The following is a 19,845-nucleotide window of genomic DNA, read 5'->3' as shown; positions in this document are numbered from 1 at the left end:
AGCCCAAAAGGCATGACCAAATATTCAAGTGCCCTCTGGGGGTGTTAAACGCGGTCTTCCATTCGTCCCCCCTTATGCGAACCAAATGATATGCATTACGTAAATCCAACTTAGTGAACACGGATGCTCCCTGTAACCTTTCAAAGGCTGAGGACATCAACGGTAAGGGATAGGTATTCTTCACTGTGATGTTATTCAACCCACGGTAATCAATGCAAGGACGCAGAGATCCGTCCTTCTTCTCCACAAAGAAGAACCCCGCCCCGCTGGAGAAGAGGAAGGACGAATGAATCCAGATGCCAGAGAACCAGAGATGTATCTCTCCATAGCCTCCCTCTCAGGAACAGAGAGTGAATATAACTTGCCTTTAGGCGGAGACTCACCTGGCAATAATTCTATTGCACAGTCATACGGACGATGCGGAGGAAGAGAAGCAGCACGGGACTTACTGAACACCTCCTTCAGGTCGAGGTATTCAACGGGCACGTTAGACAAATCCACTGCCTCCTCTAGAAACACAGAATCAGACACAGACGAACAAGCAGACACTAAACAGGACTCAAGACATTTGTTACTCCACATGGATATAGAGTTATGACCCCAGTCAACTCTGGGGTTGTGTTGGGTGAGCCAAGGGTGGCCGAGAACTAATGGTGCAAGGGGTGAGTCCATGAGTAGAAATGATAGTGTCTCAGTGTGATTGCCAGAAGTGATGAGTGTGATAGGTTCAGTGGTGTGAGAAATGTTGGGTAGTTCTTGACCATTGAGAGCGTTGACGGATATCTTGTGCGTGAGTGAGGTGATAGGAATCTGGAGTTTGTGAGCGAGCTTGAAGTCCATGAAATTACCCTCTGCTCCTGAGTCCAGTAAGGCTTGGGTGTCGTGCGTGTGGTTGGCCCATCTTAGTCTTACCGGGAGGAGAGTAGATGATGAGGTCTTCTCTGTGGTGACACCACCCGATAGTAGCCTCATTCTTACTACCGGGCCTAATCTTTTACCGGGCAGGAGTGGATAAAGTGGCCCGCTCTACCACAGTAGAGACAGAGCCCTTGGGATCTCCGCCTCTCCTTCTCTTCCCGGAGAGGCGAGCTCTCCCCAGCTGCATGGGTTCGTGAGCGGAGGCTGAACTGGCCGTGTTCCCGCCGCTGGCATGCCAGCCCTCCATGTCGTTATACGGTCTGTTAGGGCATGCTCGGCGGCCAACACGACTCAGACGAGCGTCGACCCTCAAGGCTAGTTCCACTAGTCCATTTAAACTCCTGGGAAGGTCCAGAACATAAATCTCCTTCTGGATCCGGTCCTCCAGCCCATGCAGGAACATGTCCCACTGCGCCTCCTCGTTCCACTGACACTCTGCGGCCAGAGTGCGGAATTGGATGGAGTATTCCGATACTGAACGGTCTCCTTGGCGAAGGTCAGCGAGTAGTCTGGCCGCCTCCCTACCCGCCACGGCCCGATCGAAGACCCTTCTCATCTCCTCGGAGAGTGTCTGGAAAGAGGTGCAGCATGGGTCCTGGTTCGCCCACACCGCCGTTCCCCAAAGAGCCGCTTTGCCTGATAGCAGTGTGAGTACGAATGCTACCTTAGACTGTTCACGGTTGAAGGTCCATGGCTGCAACGAGAAATGCATGGAACATCTCGTAAGAAAAGCTCTGCAATAGTCAGGATCACCTGAATAACCCTCTGGTGTCGGTAGCCGTGGCTCTAGCTGGGAATCCGGCTCTGGCGGGGCGGGTTGAACTGCCGGTGTAGGTGGCGCAGCGAGACCCTCAGATGTTGTAATTGTTGGGTCAGCTGGGATACCTGCGTCGCAATGGCTTGTACTGCCCGACCTGTGCTGGAGATGTTCTCCTCTTGTTGATCCATTCTCGTGATACTACGGGAAATGAATTCGGTCAGACTCGTTGAACTCGCTGCATCCATGGTCTGGTCAGATCGTTCTGTAACAATACAGAGGCGGATGCAAGATGCAAGCAACGATGGTTTAATGAATACAGGTTACAGCAGCAACAGGACAGACAGACTGTACTCAGACGGAATCCGACCCAGGGACTAGGGCGCATCCTCCTATGTGAGCGTGCTGAGAAACCCAGGGGAGAGTGTCCGGATGGGTAGGAAGGAGCACAGCAGATAATCCACACAAGGGCGGCGAGAGATGAGCACGGACACACGACACAACCTCAGGGAAGTAACAACGATCTGACAACAAGAAACACTGGTTACAGAACATATAAAGGGAAGATAAGTGATTCCAGCTGGCGCAGACAATCAGGCTGAGATTGGGAACCACGCCCACACAAACACGGGAGAGAGAGAGAGAGAGAGAAGGAAAAGGAGGCAGTGGATTCATGAACCGTGACATGGGCCAAAATACCAGCAACAGTGTGTGGAAGACCTACAATGTGATTTTCTGGATTTTTTTTCTCATTTTGTCTGTCATAGTTGAAGTGTACCTATGATGAAAATTACAGGCCTCTCTCATTTTTTAAGTGGGAGAACTTGCACAATTGGTGGCTGACTAAATACTTTTTTGCCCCACTGTATGTTTGTCCCTCTGTGTCTGTCAGATCCATGAGAGGAAGACGCAGATGAACAGTTGCATAATGGCCCTAAGGGACACTAAGGTGAGCCTCGTGTCACGCCTGCGCTCCCAGGCCCAGCAGCTACAGGCTGTCCAGGAGCGCCTAGCGCCTCATTTCTGCAGCCCTGCCCCCACCCTGCCCTCCCTGCTGCCCGAGGAGACCCCTGAGACGAAGCTACGCTACACCCGCACCACCCTGCAGCGCTACGGGGCCCTGAGGGCTCAGAGGTAGGTCTGGCCTGGGACTGGGACCGGAGCAGAACTTACTGTAGGTTCATAATAACTCATCAATTACAGATCATTGATTAAAAACAGTTATCACGTTCCTAAGTCTAAAAGTCAGTCTGATCCAACAGATTTTTGTCCCCAAAAAACTACATATTTAAAATGAGTGATTTTAAAATGAAATATTATAGAAACATAATAATAATAATAATTCAGCGATAATGATTATTATGCTAATCCTACACACAGGGCCTGTACTCGTGGCCAGGAACTAGAGGGGGGGCAGACTCTGCTGGAACAGCTGGAGGCAGAGATAGAAAAACAGGAGGAGACCCCCTGCCATACACCTGCAGATAGGAGAGAGAGGGAGGTGGAGGAATCTGGGGTGACCGAGCTGGAGGAGGAGATGAGGGAGGTGGAGGAGATCAGGCTGCTGTATGAAGAGGAATCCCTGCTGGAACAGGTCAGCCTTTCCAATAGTTTACTTTCCAGGTGGGATGCAAAGGCCCTCAATGTAACATCCAGGCTCTGGCATCAAATTGTCAACTGAAACCAAGCCAACTCATTCTTCCCCTCTCCCTTATTTATCTCCCTCCCTCCATCCCCCTCTCCCTTATTTCTCTCCATCCCTCCCTCCCTTATTTCTCTCCCTCCCTCCATCCCTTCCTCTCCTCTCAGATGTCGTCGTCAATGTGGCAGTTTGATGCGGAGCTGTGCCTGCTGCGTCACGAGAAGCTGTGGCTAGACATCCAGATGAAGCTGGCTGACCTGCGCCATGTCACCCTGTTCCAGGAGCTGCTGCTGCTCAAAGAGTTTGAGAAGAGAGAGAACTCCTTGCAGGAGAGACTCAATGCCTGCGTGGAAGAAGAGGAAGACCTCAGGGTACCTAGGTGGGAAGGAAGGGGTGTGTGTGTCTCTGTATTCCATATTACCATCATCCCATTTCTCTCCTCAGTCTAAGTTGGAGGAGTGTAAGCAGGCACTGGAGCTGAAGCGGAGGGACATCTCCAAGCTCCAGGAGAGAGAGAGGGCCATAGCTGCCACCTTCCAGGCCTCTCTAGGGGAGAACAACAAGTTTGCTGACTTCCTCACCAGGGTCTTCAAGAAGAAGATCAAACGCGTCAAGAAGAAAGAAAAGGCCAGAGATGACGGTTAGTCCTGGACCCATCTGAAAGTGTGATTGTGTGCGTGAGTGTTTAGTGTATGGTTGATCAGCCCAGCTCATCCTGTTGTTTTCTACCAGAGGAGCAGGAGGACAGTGATGAAGATTCTGATGAAGAGTCTGACTGGGATGAGGATGAGGATGACAGTGGCTCAGAGAGCGGTGGTCCTCTGGATGACAGCGTCTGCCCCCCAAGTCAGTCGCTACCATTCACCTTACAGTATTCTCAGTTATACACCACATTGTACTCCATTATTTAGCCACAGATATGCACTCTGTCTTTGTCTACCTGTCTGTATGTCTTTGTGTGTTACCCCAGACTGTAACTCAGAGCTGTTTGAGAACACGGTGCAGCTCCGTGAGCGTCGTCTGGACCTCGAGGAGCTGCTGGTGGAGGAGAAGAAGACTGCAGACAACCTGAGGAAAGAGTGTGACTCCCTCGTCAAGAAGGTACACATTTTCTGACCCCTTTCCGATCTTCTACTTCCATTTCTTCTCTCTATTTCTCCTCTCTTTATCTCCATACATTCCGTTTCCCAGTTAACCACTCCATCTTGTCATTTTCCACTGTTCCCCCTTTGTCTACTTCACTCCTGTTTTTTCATCTCATCCTCCACTCCCAAAGCTTTTCTTGTTGACCACTAATCATGCTAGTTCTCAACACCACCTTAGTGTATTTCTGTCTTCTTTTCTGTCTTTCTTGACATTCATTTAATCTTCATCCAGTCTGTATTGTGATTGTGTGATGTAGGAAAAAGTGGTTCATGGCAGTCTGAAAGCAGCAGAGGGAGACCTGGAGCTGTTCAACAGAGAGAAACAACAGAAGCTCAATGAGCTGGATGTGGTGGTTCCCCTCAGACTGCACCAGGTGAGGAGAGAAGTCTCTCTCTCTTTCTGGGTCTCTCAATTGTCTTGCCTCAATTCCTGGCATCCTTTCCCCCTGTCCTTTCCTCGCCTCCTCAAAACGTCAAAGAGAAGGGAGGAGAGGATTTGAGGGAACACGTTTGTAAGAAACGTGACTGTCCTTGTTCACTCGTACATCATCACATGTCATCATGCCTTTAGTTATTAGTGGTCAATATAAGTAACAAAACTAAGTCAACAACCCATATTCAAAAAAACTAAAACAAATTATTTCTCCCTCTGTGTACCAGATAGAGTTTGTGAGCAATGGGGTGGTACCGTGCAGCCTGGCCCCAGCACTGGTGCTGAACACAGTGGCATTGGGAGGACTACAGGAGAGGATTAAAGAACTGCAGGTGGAGAAGAGTGAACAGAGGGACCTCTACAGACAGGCCAGGCAGCAGCACGTCCAGCTCATTCACGACCGCAAGGACATGGAGGCCAAGATACAGAGTAGGCTGAGGGGACTAGGGGCACAAAACCGTGGAGAAAATGTGAAAAACCGATCCTCCAGTTCAAAATAAGATACTGCAGATCACGATTGCTTCCAGTGCATCGTAGACATGCCCTGTTTACAGTAAACTCTGTGTGTGTGTGTGTAGGTCTGGAGGCGCGCTGTGAGCAGCTGATGCTGATGAAGTTTGGGAAGCTAGTGGACCTGGAAGCCTTACAGACTCTGTCTGGCAACAGAAACCTGGAGGAGATGAGACAGGATAGCAGAGTCCGAGAGGCCGCTTACACACAGGAGGTCAGACAGTGGGAGGTATGGCAGTGTGTATGTGTGAGTAAGGTGTTTGTTTATGATACACACACACAAAGGTGTTTTGTTTATGATACATGTGTGTGTGTCAGGTGAAAGTGACAGAGGCCCGTCATGCGGTGACAGAGGTGACAAGACATCACACAGAGCGTCTCCTCAGTATGAACAGCCTGCTGAGCCAGAAGAAAGAAATGGAGGACAAACTCAACACCAGGCAGAGCAGGATGGTACTGTGTGTTTCAAAGAGTGTGGTTTTTCATCATTTGTGAAAGTGCTTTTATGGCTCCCGAGTGGCGCAGTGGTCTAAGGCACTGCATCGCAGTTGCTAGCTGTGCCACTAGAGATCCTGGTTAGAGTCCAGGCTCTGTCGCAGCTGGCCGCGCCCGGGAGACCCATGGGGCGGCTCACAATTGGCCCAGCGTCGTCCGGGTTAGGGGAGGGTTTGGACGGTAGGGATTAGAGGTTGACCGATTATGATTTTTTTTTTTAAATAATGACAATTACAACAATACTGAATTAACACTTATTTTAACTTAATATAAAACATCAATAAAATCAATTTAGCCTCAAATAAATAATGAAACATGTTCAATTTGGTTTAAATCATGCAAAAACAAAGTGTTGGAGAAGAAAGTAATATGTGCCATGTAAAAAAGCTAACATTTTAAAGTTCCTTGCTCAGAACATGAGAACATATGAAAGTTGGTGGTTCCTTTTAACATGAGACTTCAATATTCCAAGGTAAGAGGTTTTAGGTTGTAGTTAATATAGTATTTATAGGACTATTTCTCTCTATACCATTTGTATTTCATATACCTTTGACTATTGGATGTTCTTATAGGCACTTTAGTATTGCCAGTGTAACAGTATAGCGTCCGTCCCCCTCCTCTCCTCGCCCCTACCTGGGCTCGAACCAGGAACACATTGACAACAGCCACACTCGAAGCATCGTTATCCATCGCTCCACAAAAGCCGCGGAATAACTACTCCAAGTCTCAGAGCGAGTGACGTTTGAAACAGTATTAGCGCACACCCAGCTAACTAGCTAGCCATTTCACATCGGTTACACCAGCCATTAGGCTGATAGGCTTGAAGTCATAAACAGCGCTGTGCTTTCGAAGAGCTGCTGGCAAAATGCACGAAAGTGCTGTTTGAATGAATGATTACGGGCCTGCTGCAGACTGCTCTATCAAATCAGACTTAATTATAACATAATAACACACAAAAATACGAGCCTTTGGTCATTAATATGATCGAATCTGGAAACTATCATTTCGAAAACAAAACGTTTATTATTTCAGTGAAATACGGAACCGTTCTGTATTTTATCTAACAGGTGGCATCCATAAGTCTAAATATTCTTGTTACATTGCACAACCTTCAATGTATGTCATAATTACGCAAAATTCTGGCAAATTAGTTCGCAATTAGCCAGGCAGCTCAAACTGTTGCATATACCCTGACTCTGCGTGCAATGAACGCAAGTGAAATGACAATTTCACCTGGTTAATATTGCCTGCTAAACTGGATTAGTAGTTATAACTAGTGATTATGATTGAGTGTTTTTTATAAGATAAGTTTAATGCTAGCTAGCAATTTACCTTGGCTTCTACTGCATTTTTGTAACAGGCAGGCTACTCGTGGAGTGCAATGGTTAGAGCGTTGGACTAGTTAACTGTGTGGTTGCAAGATTGGAACCCCTGAGCTAACAAGGTGAAAATCTGTCGTTCTGCCCCGGAACAAGGCAGTTAACCCACAGTTCCTAGGCAGTCATTGAACATAAGAATGTGTTCGTAACGGACTTGCCTAGTTAAATAAAAGGTATAAAAAAACTTTATAAAAAAAATAATAATAATTGGAAATCGGCCCCCAAAAATACCGATTTCCGATTGTTATGAAAATTTTAAATCGGCCCTAATTAATCGGCCATTCCGATTAATCGGCCGACCTCTAGTAGGGATGTCCTTGTCCCATCACGCACTAGCGACTCCTGTGGTGGTCCGGGCGCAGTGCATGCTGACACGGTCGCCAGGTGTTCCGTGTTTCCTCCGACATATTGGCGTGGCTGGCTTCCGGGTTAAGGGGGCATTGTGTCATGAAGCAGTGCGGCTTGGTTGGGTCGTGTTTTGGAGGACGCATGGCTCTCGACCTTCGCCTCTCCCGAGTCTGTACGGGAGTTGTAGCGATTGAGCAAGACTGTAACTACCACTTGGATACCATGAAATTGGAGAGAAAAAGGGGGTAAAAAAAAAGTGCTTACATGATAGTGTGTATGCATGATATGACATGTTTATGTGGAGTAAATAACAGCGTGTGTGTGTGTGTGTGTGACCTTCTGTGCATAGACGGCGCATATAGCTAAGATTCCCCTAAAGTAAATTGAATTAAATTGCCAAAATAAGCTCCTACACCAGAAAGCATGATTTGGACACAGTGTGTCCAAGCATTGTTTTAAATCGCATAGCCTACAGTCGGAAAAGACACAATACATTATTTGCTATTAATTTCTATTGGGCACAAAATAATCTGAAACACAACTAAAACATACAGCAAATGCATCCAACAAATGTATAGAGTCACATTGATGTAGTCATTGCATGCTATGAATAATGGTGACATTGTATTTGTCTACCCTTCTCATAGGCCTATTATATGGATCAGACAACGTCATTTTTATTGATCTGTTTGTTATTGTCAGCAGAGTAGGCTACCCTGTAATTTTTGGAGACATTCTGCTAATGTCTCCAGTTATAACACGTGTAGTAGTATTGCATGAAATGTGTTTATAAAAGGGCACATTTTTCCCCTTCAAAGAAAGAAGAAGAAACATATCTGATATAGCCTAGGCCTATACTCTACGCCAGGGTTCCCCAACTGGCGATTTTATTGTTGGACATAAAGGACTGTAAAAACAACAGCAAATCAGTCCAAGTGGTTTTCATTTTGGAAATCTGTTCCAAAGTATTCCCACGCATAATAGATAGATATACTGTATGTGATCATATACAGATCTAAGCAAGGTTTGAAATTATTATGTTTTAGTCAAATAGTATATCTATTTGGGCCTCTTGCGGGCAATTTGCAGTCGACAACTTATTTGTAATTATGTTCCGGCCCCCTGACCATCCGTCTGCTCAATCAATTGTTTTTTTAAATCGGCCTGCAGCGGAATTTAGTTGATGATCCCTGCTCTACGCCAGTACGCACTCAGCCATGCATTGAACTGTATTTTTTTTTAGAACAGTGATTGCATTACATTATTAGCCAAAATTATGACTATCCAATCTAGTCATCACATTCGGAATCGTGGGCTATATTACATAAATCTGCAAATGTCCTTCCTGTCTATCCTTCCTGTTTGGCCCTGTCCGGGGGTGTCCGCGGATGGGGCCACAGTGTCTCCTGACCCCTCCTGTCTCAGCCTCCAGTATTTATGCTGCAGTAGTTTGTGTCGGGGGGCTAGGGTCAGTTTGTTATATCTGGAGTACTTCTCCTGTCCTATTCGGTGTCCTGTGTGAATTTAAGTGTGCTCTCTCGAATTCTCTTTCTCTCTTTCTTTCTCTCTCTCGGAGGACCTGAGCCCTAGGACCATGCCTCAGGACTACCTGACATGATGACTCCTTGCTGTCCCCAGTCCACCTGGACCGTGCTGCTGCTCCAGTTTCAACTGTTCTGCCTTATTATTATTGGACCACGCTGAACATTTGAACATCTTGGCCATGTTCTGTTATAATCTCCACCCGGCACAGCCAGAAGAGAACTGGCCACCCCACATAGCCTGGTTCCTCTCTAGGTTTCTTCCTAGGTTTTGGCCTTTCTAGGGAGTTTTTCCTAGCCACCGTGCTTCTACACCTGCATTGCTTGCTGTTTGGGGTTTTAGGCTGGGTTTCTGTACAGCACTTTGAGATATCAGCTGATGTAGGAAGGGTGATATAAATACATTTGATTTGATTTGAAATGCAATGATACATGGAATGCTATATTATAAAAGGTGCATTTTGTATGGTAAAAATGTGCTTCCCAAACTTGAAAGTCACATGCCGTGTGTGTGTGTCAGGGTACCCAGTTCCAGGGCCGTCGGCATGCTGAGGAGGACGAGAGGCGGAGGCTGTACCAGCTGGTCCAGAGTCAAGCTCAGGAGGCAAACGCCCTCCGCCAGGAGATCAACATCCTGTCCAGAAAGGGGGGTCACATCCTGCCCCCCAGCCAGGCCCCATTGCCCCCCCTGCCCAAAGCTCCATCCCGCTCCACCCGTACCAACCCAGAGAGGCTCAACAGACCCTTCAAACTGGGAGGGGGGCATCCATCCACCAGCAGCCAGGGGGTGGAATAGATACCCACACATATTATACAAAGATAACACATTCATACATTAACATTAATACCTCTCATACTGTATTTTTGCTCACCTGTCCCACACTGCTCCCCCCTCTTCCTCACACACACGTACTTATACCTAGCTGTAAACAAGATCTTTCCGAGAATAAACTTGTTAGATTTGATTGACTTAATGGTCTTCTTTTGTGGTATATAGCTCCTTATGCCATTCTGCTCTGGGAGTGTTGGGAAGGGAAGAAGACACATTTCCGTTCCCACCAATGGACAAAAAATGATCTATTCTATTATGTTGAAGATTTCAACCAACTTGCACATAGAACTGAGGATTTGTCTCTACTCAGACCATGACAATTAGTTTTCCAATGCAATTTGAACCTTATCGAAGTACCGGTGTGGTGATACTGATGATTTTTCGCCACAGCAAGTTAGGATAACTAACATGGCAGGTTAGGAGAACTAAAGCAGCAGGTTATGTAAATTAACATAGCAGGTTAGGTGAATGAGGATAATGTTAGGAAACGGTTAGGCTTCGCTATAATGCTAGTTGTCAACGACTTGTCCCGACACAACCACTAAATGGAGCTGTAGGCCTACTTCATCTAGCCACAACAGTAGAAACTGTGGCAACAAATCATCAGTAACATAACACCAGTGGGCCATTCCTAACATGAGGTGCCTTTTCTGTCCCAAAGAAATAGCACTTCTTATTTAGTGTAGTGTGTGCATTCCAAAAGGCTTTAAATATAAGGTCAGGTGTCCATTACTTAAAAAATACAAACATTTTTTTATTTATTTATTTTATTTATTTCACCTTTATTTAACCAGGTAAGCAAGTTGAGAACAGGTTCTCATTTACAATTGCGACCTGGCCAAGATAAAGCAAAGCAGTTCGACACATACAACGACACAGAGTTACACATGGAGTAAAACAAACATACAGTCAATAATACAGTAAAAAAAAACAAGTCTATATACAATGTGAGCAAATTAGGTGAGAAGGGAGGTAAAGGCAAAAAAGGCCATGGTGGCAAAGTAAATACAATATAGCAAGTAAAACACTGGAATGGTAGTATTGCAATGGAAGAATGTGCAAAGTAGAAATAAAAATAATGGGGTGCAAAGGAGCAAAATAAATAAATAAATTAAATACAGTTAGGAAAGAGGTAGTTGTTTGGGCTAAATTATAGGTGGGCTATGTACAGGTGCAGTAATCTGTAAGATGCTCTGACAGTTGGTGTTTAAAGCTAGTGAGGGAGATAAGTGTTTCCAATTTAAGAGATTTTTGTAGTTCGTTCCAGTCATTGGCAGCAGAGAACTGGAAGGAGAGGCGGCCAAAGAAAGAATTGGTTTTGGGGGTGACTAGAGAGATATACCTGCTGGAAAGGTGGGAGATGCTATGGTGACCAGCGAGCTGAGATAAGGGGGACTTTACCTAGCAGGGTCTTGTAGATGACATGGAGCCAGTGGGTTTGGCGACAGTAACAGGGCCAGCCAAAGCGTACAGGTCGCAATGGTGGGTAGTATATGGGGCTTTGGTGACAAAACGGATAGCACTGTGATAGACTGCATCCAATTTGTTGAGTAGGGTATTGGAGGCTATTTTGTAAATGACATCGCCAAAGTCGAGGAAATGGTCAATTTTACAAGGGTATGTTTGGCAGCATGAGTGAAGGATGCTTTGTTGCGAAATAGGAAGCCAATTCTAGATTTAACTTTGGATTGGAGATGTTTGATATGGGTCTGGAAGGAGAGTTTACAGTCTAACCAGACACCTAAGTATTTGTAGTTGTCCACGTATTCTAAGTCAAGTAGTGATGTTGGACAGGCGGGTAGGTGCAGGTAGCGATCGGTTGAAGAGCATGCATTTCGTTTTACTTGTATTTAAGAGCAATTGGAGGCCACGGAAGGAGAGTTGTATGGCATTGAAGCTTGCCTGGAGGGTTGTTAACACAGTGTCCAAAGAAGGGCCGGAAGTATACAGAATGGTGTCGTCTGCGTAGAGGTGGATCAGAGACTCACCAGCAGCAAGAGCAACATCATTGATGTATACAGAGAAGAGAGTCGGTCCAAGAATTGAACCCTGTGGCACCCCCATAGAGACTGCCAGAGGTCCGGACAGCAGACCCTCCGATTTGACACACTGAACTCTATCAGAGAAGTAGTATGGATCTTGGAAGGGAATTCTATGCATTTTGAACACTTCAGTGGATTGCCATGTCGCCAGGTGTTATTCATCAACTTCCACGATAAAATATGAGCCATAAAATATTTCATTTTATAGTTCTAGTTAAATTCATCAAAAGTTTTTTTTCATGTTCATTGTATTTATTTCATTTAAGATTTTCTGTGTCCCTGAAATCACTTTCCTACCTGTTTGTTGTAATACTCCATTTAAGAAAACAACCTCTTCCTACAACGACACCACATTCAGGATGTCATTTCTTTTGTGCAAAGCTAAATAAATAAACACTCAGTTCTATCTATTTTTTGCATGTTGTTAGTCTGTATGTCCCACTCAAATGTCCACCCTGTTCTGCTAAATTCTAGAGAAAATGAACATTTCAAAATGTTAAAATATGTTTGAGAGAGAGAAGTTAAAATCCTGTTGAAGTGATCACCATCATGCTAGCTCAATCTTGCTTACTCACAGAGCTATGTCTAATTTAGGCTCCAAATGCCTACCGTGTTAGGTTTCACCTTTTTAGGATTACGCAACTAAGAGGTTGTAAAATGCACCTAAAACAAATTAAGTGCCTGGGCTAGACCAATATATTTTTCTGAAAGTCAAATATCCTCTTTCTGATTTAGAATACTAAAACAATTCAAAATATATACTTTTCCAAAAAATTGTTATGAAGTCCAAAAGCCACCACATTGTAGGAATGATCCAGGTGGTACATAACATGCATGTGCTTGCACGTCCAGTGGTTCTCAACCTTTTTCTGTTACTGTACCAGCAACAGAATGTTGCACTGCCTGTAGTACTCCTGAAGTACACCCTCGTGCTATGCTCTCATGAGTCTTCAAGTACCCCCGTGGCTAGGCCAAGTACCCCTAGGGATCCTTGTACCCCGGTCACTGGTTACCACTGCCAAAGGCATAAATCCTGCCTATTTTGACATTGCTTCTTAAAATCTGATTTTAATTCTAACCCTAACCACACTGCTAACCTTATGCCTAGCTTTAAATTATTGTAATTTTTTGTTTATACATTTTTACTTATATACCCATTTTGACTTTGTGGCTGTGGCAACCTATACTGAACAAAAATATAAGTGCAGCATGCAACAAATTCAAAGATTTTACTGAGTTACAGTTCATATAAAGAAAATCTGTCAATTGAAATAAATGCATTAGGCATTAAGCTATGGATTGCACATGACTGAGAATACAGATATGCATCTGCTACCTCACAGGTACCTTTAAAAAAAAAGTGGGGCGTGGATCAGAAAACTAGTCAGTATCTAGCATGACCACCATTTGCCTCATGCAGCACGACACACCTCCTTTATACAGAGTTGATCAGGCTGTTGATTGTGGCCTGTGGAATGTAGACCCATTGCTCTTCAATCGCTGTGTGCAAAGTTTCTGGATATTGGCAGGAACTGGAACACACTGTCGTACATGTCACATACACATGGTCTGAGGTTGTAGGCCGGTTGGACATACTGCCAAATTCTCTAAAATTATGTTGGAGGCGGTTTATGGTAAAGAAATAAACATTCAATTCTCTAGTGGACATTCCTGTAATCAGCATGCCAATTGCACACTCCCTCAAAACGTATGTTGTGTGTGACAAAATTGCACATTTTATTGTCCCCCTCACAAGGTGCACCTGTGTAATGATAATGCTGTTTAAATCAGCTTCTTGATAAGCCACACCTGTAAGGTGGATGGATTATCTTGGCAAAGAAGAAATGCTCACTAAATAATTTTGTGCACAACATTTGAGAGAAATAAGCTTTTTGCGTGTATGGGAAATTTTTGGGGATCTTTTATTTCAGCTGATGAAACATGGGATCAAAACTTTTCAAGTTATGTTTATATTTTTGTAAAGTGTAGTAGGGTGCTAGGGAGTAACTAGCCCCCCTAAGAACAATGTTTAATTGCTGACACAAAAAAGCAATGTTAGGGGGGAAACATGGTATGTGGATGAAGGTCATGCTGAGGCAAATAAACTATTAAGGGAAATAAATGGCTCCAGTTCACACTTTTGTTATGTCGTGAAATGTGGTTTTTAGAAAGGGGCATGTACCAGGGTAGCTCCCCCCCATGGGGTAACTGTTACCCTGGTAGAAAATTGGGGCATAGGGTTTTAAAAATCCATTTTTTTGTACGTTTTATTTAAATGATTTAGGAAGTAATACTTAAAAGCTAAGTCTAGTTGTCTTGTTTTAATTATTTAAATAAAATATGAGGGGGGGGAATGGTGTTGCACGTCACCATTAATATCCGCACTATGGGGAGATTTGATGTAAAGTCCCTCTTTTTAACACACCTCCATATTAATTTGTTCTTTCTTTGTTGTTCCTTTTCCATACAATCCATTATGTACAATTGCACTAAATATTATTTGTATAATGCAAGATTTTTAATCCCAGCAGTCTTTAAAATGATATTCAGGAGCAAAAGATTTACAATGCTTGTTTTGAATTAATAAAAAAATAAAAGAATTGGAATATAATATTGTAATGGAATATACCTAAAAACATTAAATACCATTGGAATATAATATTTAATAACAATAACTTAACTCAGTGTAACATTGGGGTGGCAACTCTCTTATGTTCTGCTATTGCACGATTCTAATTTGTACATTGGTCACAAATAAAGCTATCGCCAGTAAAATTGAAGCACAGGGGCTAGTTACCCCCTAGTAGAGGGGGCGAGTTGCTCCCAACACACTCATCCAACATATTATTACTTTACAAAGAAATGATCTACATTTTTCTCTCTAAACAAGTGGAGTATTTATATTAATGCTTTCCTACTTGTATATTTAAAAAACAATTATAGATCTAACTTAATTGGAATATATCTACAAAATGTATATTTTTTTAAATCAATTTACCACAAATAGTTTTGTTGAAATATCTCCAAAAGTTGTGATGACACAGAGGAAATGTTTTGTTGAGCAAGAGCAGTGGCAGCCAGGGAAAGTGTTAGGGAAATAATTGGTTGACATCTTGTGAATTACAGAGGGAGGGGGGTGCAGATAACCCCTAGTACTTTACCCCTGGTTGGGAACCACTGCATTAGTCAATTAGGCGAAGCCAAGGACAGCGCAGTAAGAAGATTCGCTAAAACTGCTTCTCCAATAGAAATCCCCGATCACACTTGAAGGCGATGTCATGGCGACGTTGGCAAACTAAACTCATGCGCAGAAATATGTCATCAGGTCTAAGCAACGATTTTTTAAAACTATCTGTGGTCTAAGGATCATCTCGCGCCAAACTGCGCATGTGCAGTCCGTCATATACGGCACAAATTAAAACTTGTTATTTTCACGAGGTTCAAGTAATAACATGTTCAACTAGTTAAGACATTGTCTTGAATCTAGGTTGTGCCTTTAGATTTCGAGAACATTAACAACTAGTAAGACATTTCTGCCTCTCATTGACGTCTGTTTCGCAAATGTTCCCATAAATCTTGCGCCTCTGGGTTTAGAAACTCTGTGGCAAGGCGTTGGTGAAGGGGAGGGAAATAGTAACCTAACCAATGACGTCAGAGGGGGCAAAACACACACACTCGTCATTTAAACCCAAGCGGGAAAGCAGAATGAACATTGGGCTTTCGTGAAATCTCCAGTGAAGGTCCACGTCCCGTTTGTATTTTATTGGTGAAAATTAGGACAACATGGTGAGGACGAAGGCAGACAGTGTCCCCGGAAGTTACAGAAAAGGTAATGTTCTGCAATCAAAGCCTGATGAATATGTCATTAACTTGCTGGTTGAGTGCGGAACTGGAATCGCTAACGTTTGCTACTTAATTACCGTAGCCAACTGTAGTTTTGCGAACATAATTGCCACTCCTACATTTTCTATTTTTTTATTAACTTGATCGATTTCATTGATTAGCTAACATTATTGACTGGGTTAGATGCCTGTCTCCCGCCATTTCAATAGAATCGTGAACACCGCTCACGCGTATGCCAACCCAGCCGGATGTTGCATTATCTAGTTAGCTATGTTCTCACATCTCAGCATTTTTGCAGGATTGGATTGTTACCCGAAACTTTACTTGCACCAATAAGTTACATTTTTGATCGTCACTGTACAACTAAAGATTTGATAAATAATTGGCACAACATGTCTTTTATTAGCGTCTTTGGTTAGCTAACGTTGGCAAACTTTTGTAATTCATTATCCTCAATCTGGCGGTAACTTCGCCGCCCAAATTAAGGAAGCCAGCCATGCATATATGGCGGTCTCGATTTCTTTGCCAGATCAGACTAAACTCTGCATTACAATATAGCTATTAATACTTTGCTTGTAAAAATGACTTGTTAGTTAACGTATTTATTCATTTTCAGCTGTGGCTGCATCTGCACCCAGGAAGTCATTGGGTGCCTCGAGTTCTGCTAATGCATTAAGCAGCTCTCAAGCAGGCACACTTGGTGAGTCATGATTTCATTCACCTTAAAAGTAAAATTGAAATATGTGGTTATTAGCTAGTCAATTTAATCTTAGTTATATGACAGACATTTTTGGTAGAAGACAAACAACTTGCCTCCAGATAAGTTTCTTGCAGATGTCTAAATGTTGTTTTGCAGCAAAGAGTAAATTTGCTGGTGGTAATCCTGTGTGTCCTCGGCCCACCCCAACTTGGCAGAAGGGAATTGGAGATTTCTTTGGTGGGCCCAGCACGAAGCCTGACAAAGAGAACCACCTCCCCCAGTCAGATGATGAAGAGGCCGGAGTCAGTGGAGTGTCCAAGTCATCCAGGACGTACGTTCATTCTATTTAAGCATCGTTTTAGGACTTGTCTAAAAGCGGCCCCAAAATGCCTACTGCTTTAGTGCTTGCAGAAGTTCCTCTTAAATCTGTTTAAAAAACATTGCCAATTTCAATGTTGCCAATACAAAGTATGCCTAATGATTGTTAAATGCAATGTTTCTTTTACACCTGTTCCTCTGAGGTATTTTGCCAAAGCCGAATCAATGGGTTACAAGTACAGTCCTGCTGTTTCTGGAAATATATTGAACCAAGTTTGAATGTACATCTAGCTGTTTGTATGCAAGTTATCCGGTGTTGAGCCAGGTTTCACATTTTCAGGATGCATCTGTATGATTTTCAGTGTGCTGCAAAGCCTAGTTTGCAGCACACTGAAGTTAATATTTAATTATAGGCGAAACCACATTGATTTCATATTTGCTGGCCTATCTAATGTCAATCACTTGCCTTTCAGTTCCAGACCACTGCCTGCTGAGGGTGAATGAGCTTAGACAATGGTGCCCCACTTGAAAAGCCATTGCCTCTAATACTTGAATGGGTTGAGTATCTCTTTGTATATAATTATTGATTGATTCATGTTTTTGTACAGATGTTTAATAAACTTTTATTAATCTTGATTCCATAATGTTGTCACAACCTGGATGATATTTGATAGCCAGCTCTTGTTTGAGGCCCACATCAAGTGTGACCTTTGTTTTAATATATAATTCTACTGAACATTGACAGGTTACAACCTATGCTATCACAACCTGCAGCTGAGTGACTTATCCACGCCTTTATCTCATCCTGTTTGGACTATTGTAACGCCCTGTTGGCGCATCTGCCAAAATCCCAGTTCACACTTACCAAGCTATCCACAACTCTGGACCCAAGTACCTGTCTTACCTTATCCTAACCCACACATGCCCTTTGCTCCTTCAGCTCCCTTCAACAGACTAAACTATGGGTGACACGGCTTTCAGTTGAATGGCTCCTCTGCTGTGGAGCGCACTTCCAGGCCTGCAGAGACTATGGCCTCGTAAGGCACAGCTACAGGCTGCTGTTCAGAAAAGTATAAGGATATGTTAATTCTGTTCTGTTCATTGGCTCTGACACCTGAATATAACCTTGATGTCTGCATACTATGTTCTGTGTTGGATTGTTTTAATTTTCTTTGGTGCCTTGGGTGAGAAAAGCACTTTATATTAAATTATTCTATTCCCGCTTCCAAAATCTAGTCTTCTATTGGGTCTCAAACAAAATTGCAGTTGTGATATTTTGTCAATCCAGGTTTCACTTATTAACTCAGTTATAGATTGGCGTGATGGTAAGTCTCAAACTCATCAGTGGATTCCCTGCATGCCCAGCAATTTATGAATTTAAAAATTAAATCTGGAGTGCGCTCGGCATTCGTAAATGCAGAGTGTTGCGCTCTCAGAGCATACACGACGCTGGCCGAGGAGTAGGGTTGACACGAGCGTTCTGACCCCAGAACGGCCGTCAAGCACCCAAGTTAACTTGCTAGCTACTTCCAGACACATGAAAACACCTCTGAACATTTTACTCGCAATAGCAGAGCTGGTTAGGCAGTTTTCGTGTTATCCAGAGCGTTGGTTACTGTATATGCAGCTGGTAATTTAATTGCGCTTTTTTTGGGGCTTAAATTTACAGACACCGGCCATATTCCACGTGTGTTGAGCGTATGTAAATTCATAATTTACTCTGCTTTGGCACACAGACGAGTGTTCTGAAATAGGAGTAGCTCGCCAGAGTGAATGTATGAACGCACCCAAAAGCAAGTTGGCCTGCTGTTACCATGACAGCTGACGTGTTGATCTTCCATGTGATAAATGGAGTCATCCATTCATTAATTGCCCAGTAAGCTTATAGAAATATCAGCAGAAAGTTTTGTTTCAACACCCGGAAGTGCATTTCTCCAAGGAGGTGTTGGACAAAGATCTCTCGAAAAGACAGTCAAGTGACTGCTCTAACAATGGAAATACATGTCATCGAAGCTGGAAGGAGGCGAGATCAAGTGGGACCATTTATGGACATCTTGAGGGCAGGTACGCATGTGAACAGGCCATAGTGTTACGTTCATAGTGTAACAAAACCAAACATTTTCACTCAAAGGGAAACTAACAAAAACCAAAACGAAACCGGTGGGGTTTGGATAGGGGCGTCTACTGAAAGTTGACTAGCAACAACTGGGACCTAAAATAACCACCATGAGTGCCCACTAAATTTGCCCAAGAGGCAAACAAAGTGGAGCAAAACAAGGGCAATCAGAGAAGGGATTGTTAGTCTAGAACTCAAATAAGGAGGCCAACAAAAGGTTAACCCTCTGTCTCTCAAGACAGCCTGTGGCATACTGCACGAGCATCGAATAGTCCCCGCAATATGCAACTTTTCAGGGAGGTCATGAACCAATATACACAGTCAGTTAAGAAAGCAAAGGCTAGCTTTTTCAAACAAATGTGCATCCTGCAGCACTAATTCCAAAAAGTTGGGACACTATGGATAACCTCCTCCCAGCTGCCCACTGCACTGAGGCTAGGAAAAACTGTCACCACCGATAAATCCACGATAATAGAGAATTTCAATAATCATTTCTCTACGGTTGGCCATGCTTTCCACCTGGCTACCCCAACCCCGGCAAACAGCTCTGCACCCCCACAGCAACTGGCCCAAGCCCTCCCTCCCCGCTTCTCCTTCACCCAAATCCAGAGAGCTGCAAAATCTGGATCCCTACAAATCAGCTGGGCTAGACAATCTGGATCCTCTCTCCCTAAAATGATCCTCCGCCATTGTTGCAACCCCTATTACTATTCTGTTCAACCTCTCTTTCGTATCGTCTGAGATTCCTAAAGATGGGAAAGCGGCCGCGGTCATCCCCCTCTTTAAAGGGGGAGACACTAGACCAAAACTGTTACAGACCTACAGT

General features: G+C 43.8%; 2 protein-coding genes across 2 annotated transcripts in view; both read left to right on the top strand.

The window, feature by feature from the left end:
- LOC115134137 (cilia- and flagella-associated protein 44) overlaps window positions 1-10,137 on the top strand; it is a 19,240-nt gene extending 9,103 nt beyond the window's left edge. Inside the window, exons 19-29 of the mRNA XM_065022142.1 lie at window positions 2,568-2,809; window positions 3,056-3,269; window positions 3,485-3,688; window positions 3,762-3,957; window positions 4,050-4,163; window positions 4,288-4,418; window positions 4,720-4,836; window positions 5,123-5,324; window positions 5,474-5,634; window positions 5,724-5,858; window positions 9,689-10,137. Coding sequence (XP_064878214.1) covers window positions 2,568-2,809; window positions 3,056-3,269; window positions 3,485-3,688; window positions 3,762-3,957; window positions 4,050-4,163; window positions 4,288-4,418; window positions 4,720-4,836; window positions 5,123-5,324; window positions 5,474-5,634; window positions 5,724-5,858; window positions 9,689-9,964 — 1,992 coding nt within the window. The 3' untranslated portion in view covers window positions 9,965-10,137. The remainder of the gene's footprint in view (window positions 1-2,567; window positions 2,810-3,055; window positions 3,270-3,484; window positions 3,689-3,761; window positions 3,958-4,049; window positions 4,164-4,287; window positions 4,419-4,719; window positions 4,837-5,122; window positions 5,325-5,473; window positions 5,635-5,723; window positions 5,859-9,688) is intronic.
- A 5,562-nt stretch (window positions 10,138-15,699) lies between these two features.
- LOC115134141 (PCNA-associated factor-like) lies at window positions 15,700-18,134 on the top strand. Its single transcript, XM_029667821.2, has 5 exons — window positions 15,700-15,871; window positions 16,502-16,585; window positions 16,742-16,916; window positions 17,377-17,460; window positions 17,844-18,134. The coding sequence occupies exons 1-4, from the start codon at window positions 15,826-15,828 to the stop codon at window positions 17,405-17,407; spliced, it is 336 nt and encodes a 111-aa protein (XP_029523681.1). The 5' UTR covers window positions 15,700-15,825; the 3' UTR covers window positions 17,408-17,460; window positions 17,844-18,134.
- Window positions 18,135-19,845: the final 1,711 nt, after the last annotated feature.

This window comes from Oncorhynchus nerka, linkage group LG9a, assembly GCF_034236695.1.
Source record: "Oncorhynchus nerka isolate Pitt River linkage group LG9a, Oner_Uvic_2.0, whole genome shotgun sequence".
Taxonomy (NCBI): domain Eukaryota; kingdom Metazoa; phylum Chordata; class Actinopteri; order Salmoniformes; family Salmonidae; genus Oncorhynchus; species Oncorhynchus nerka.
The sequence above is the reverse complement of the archived record's forward strand: the minus strand, read 5'-3'. Positions and strand labels throughout refer to the sequence as shown.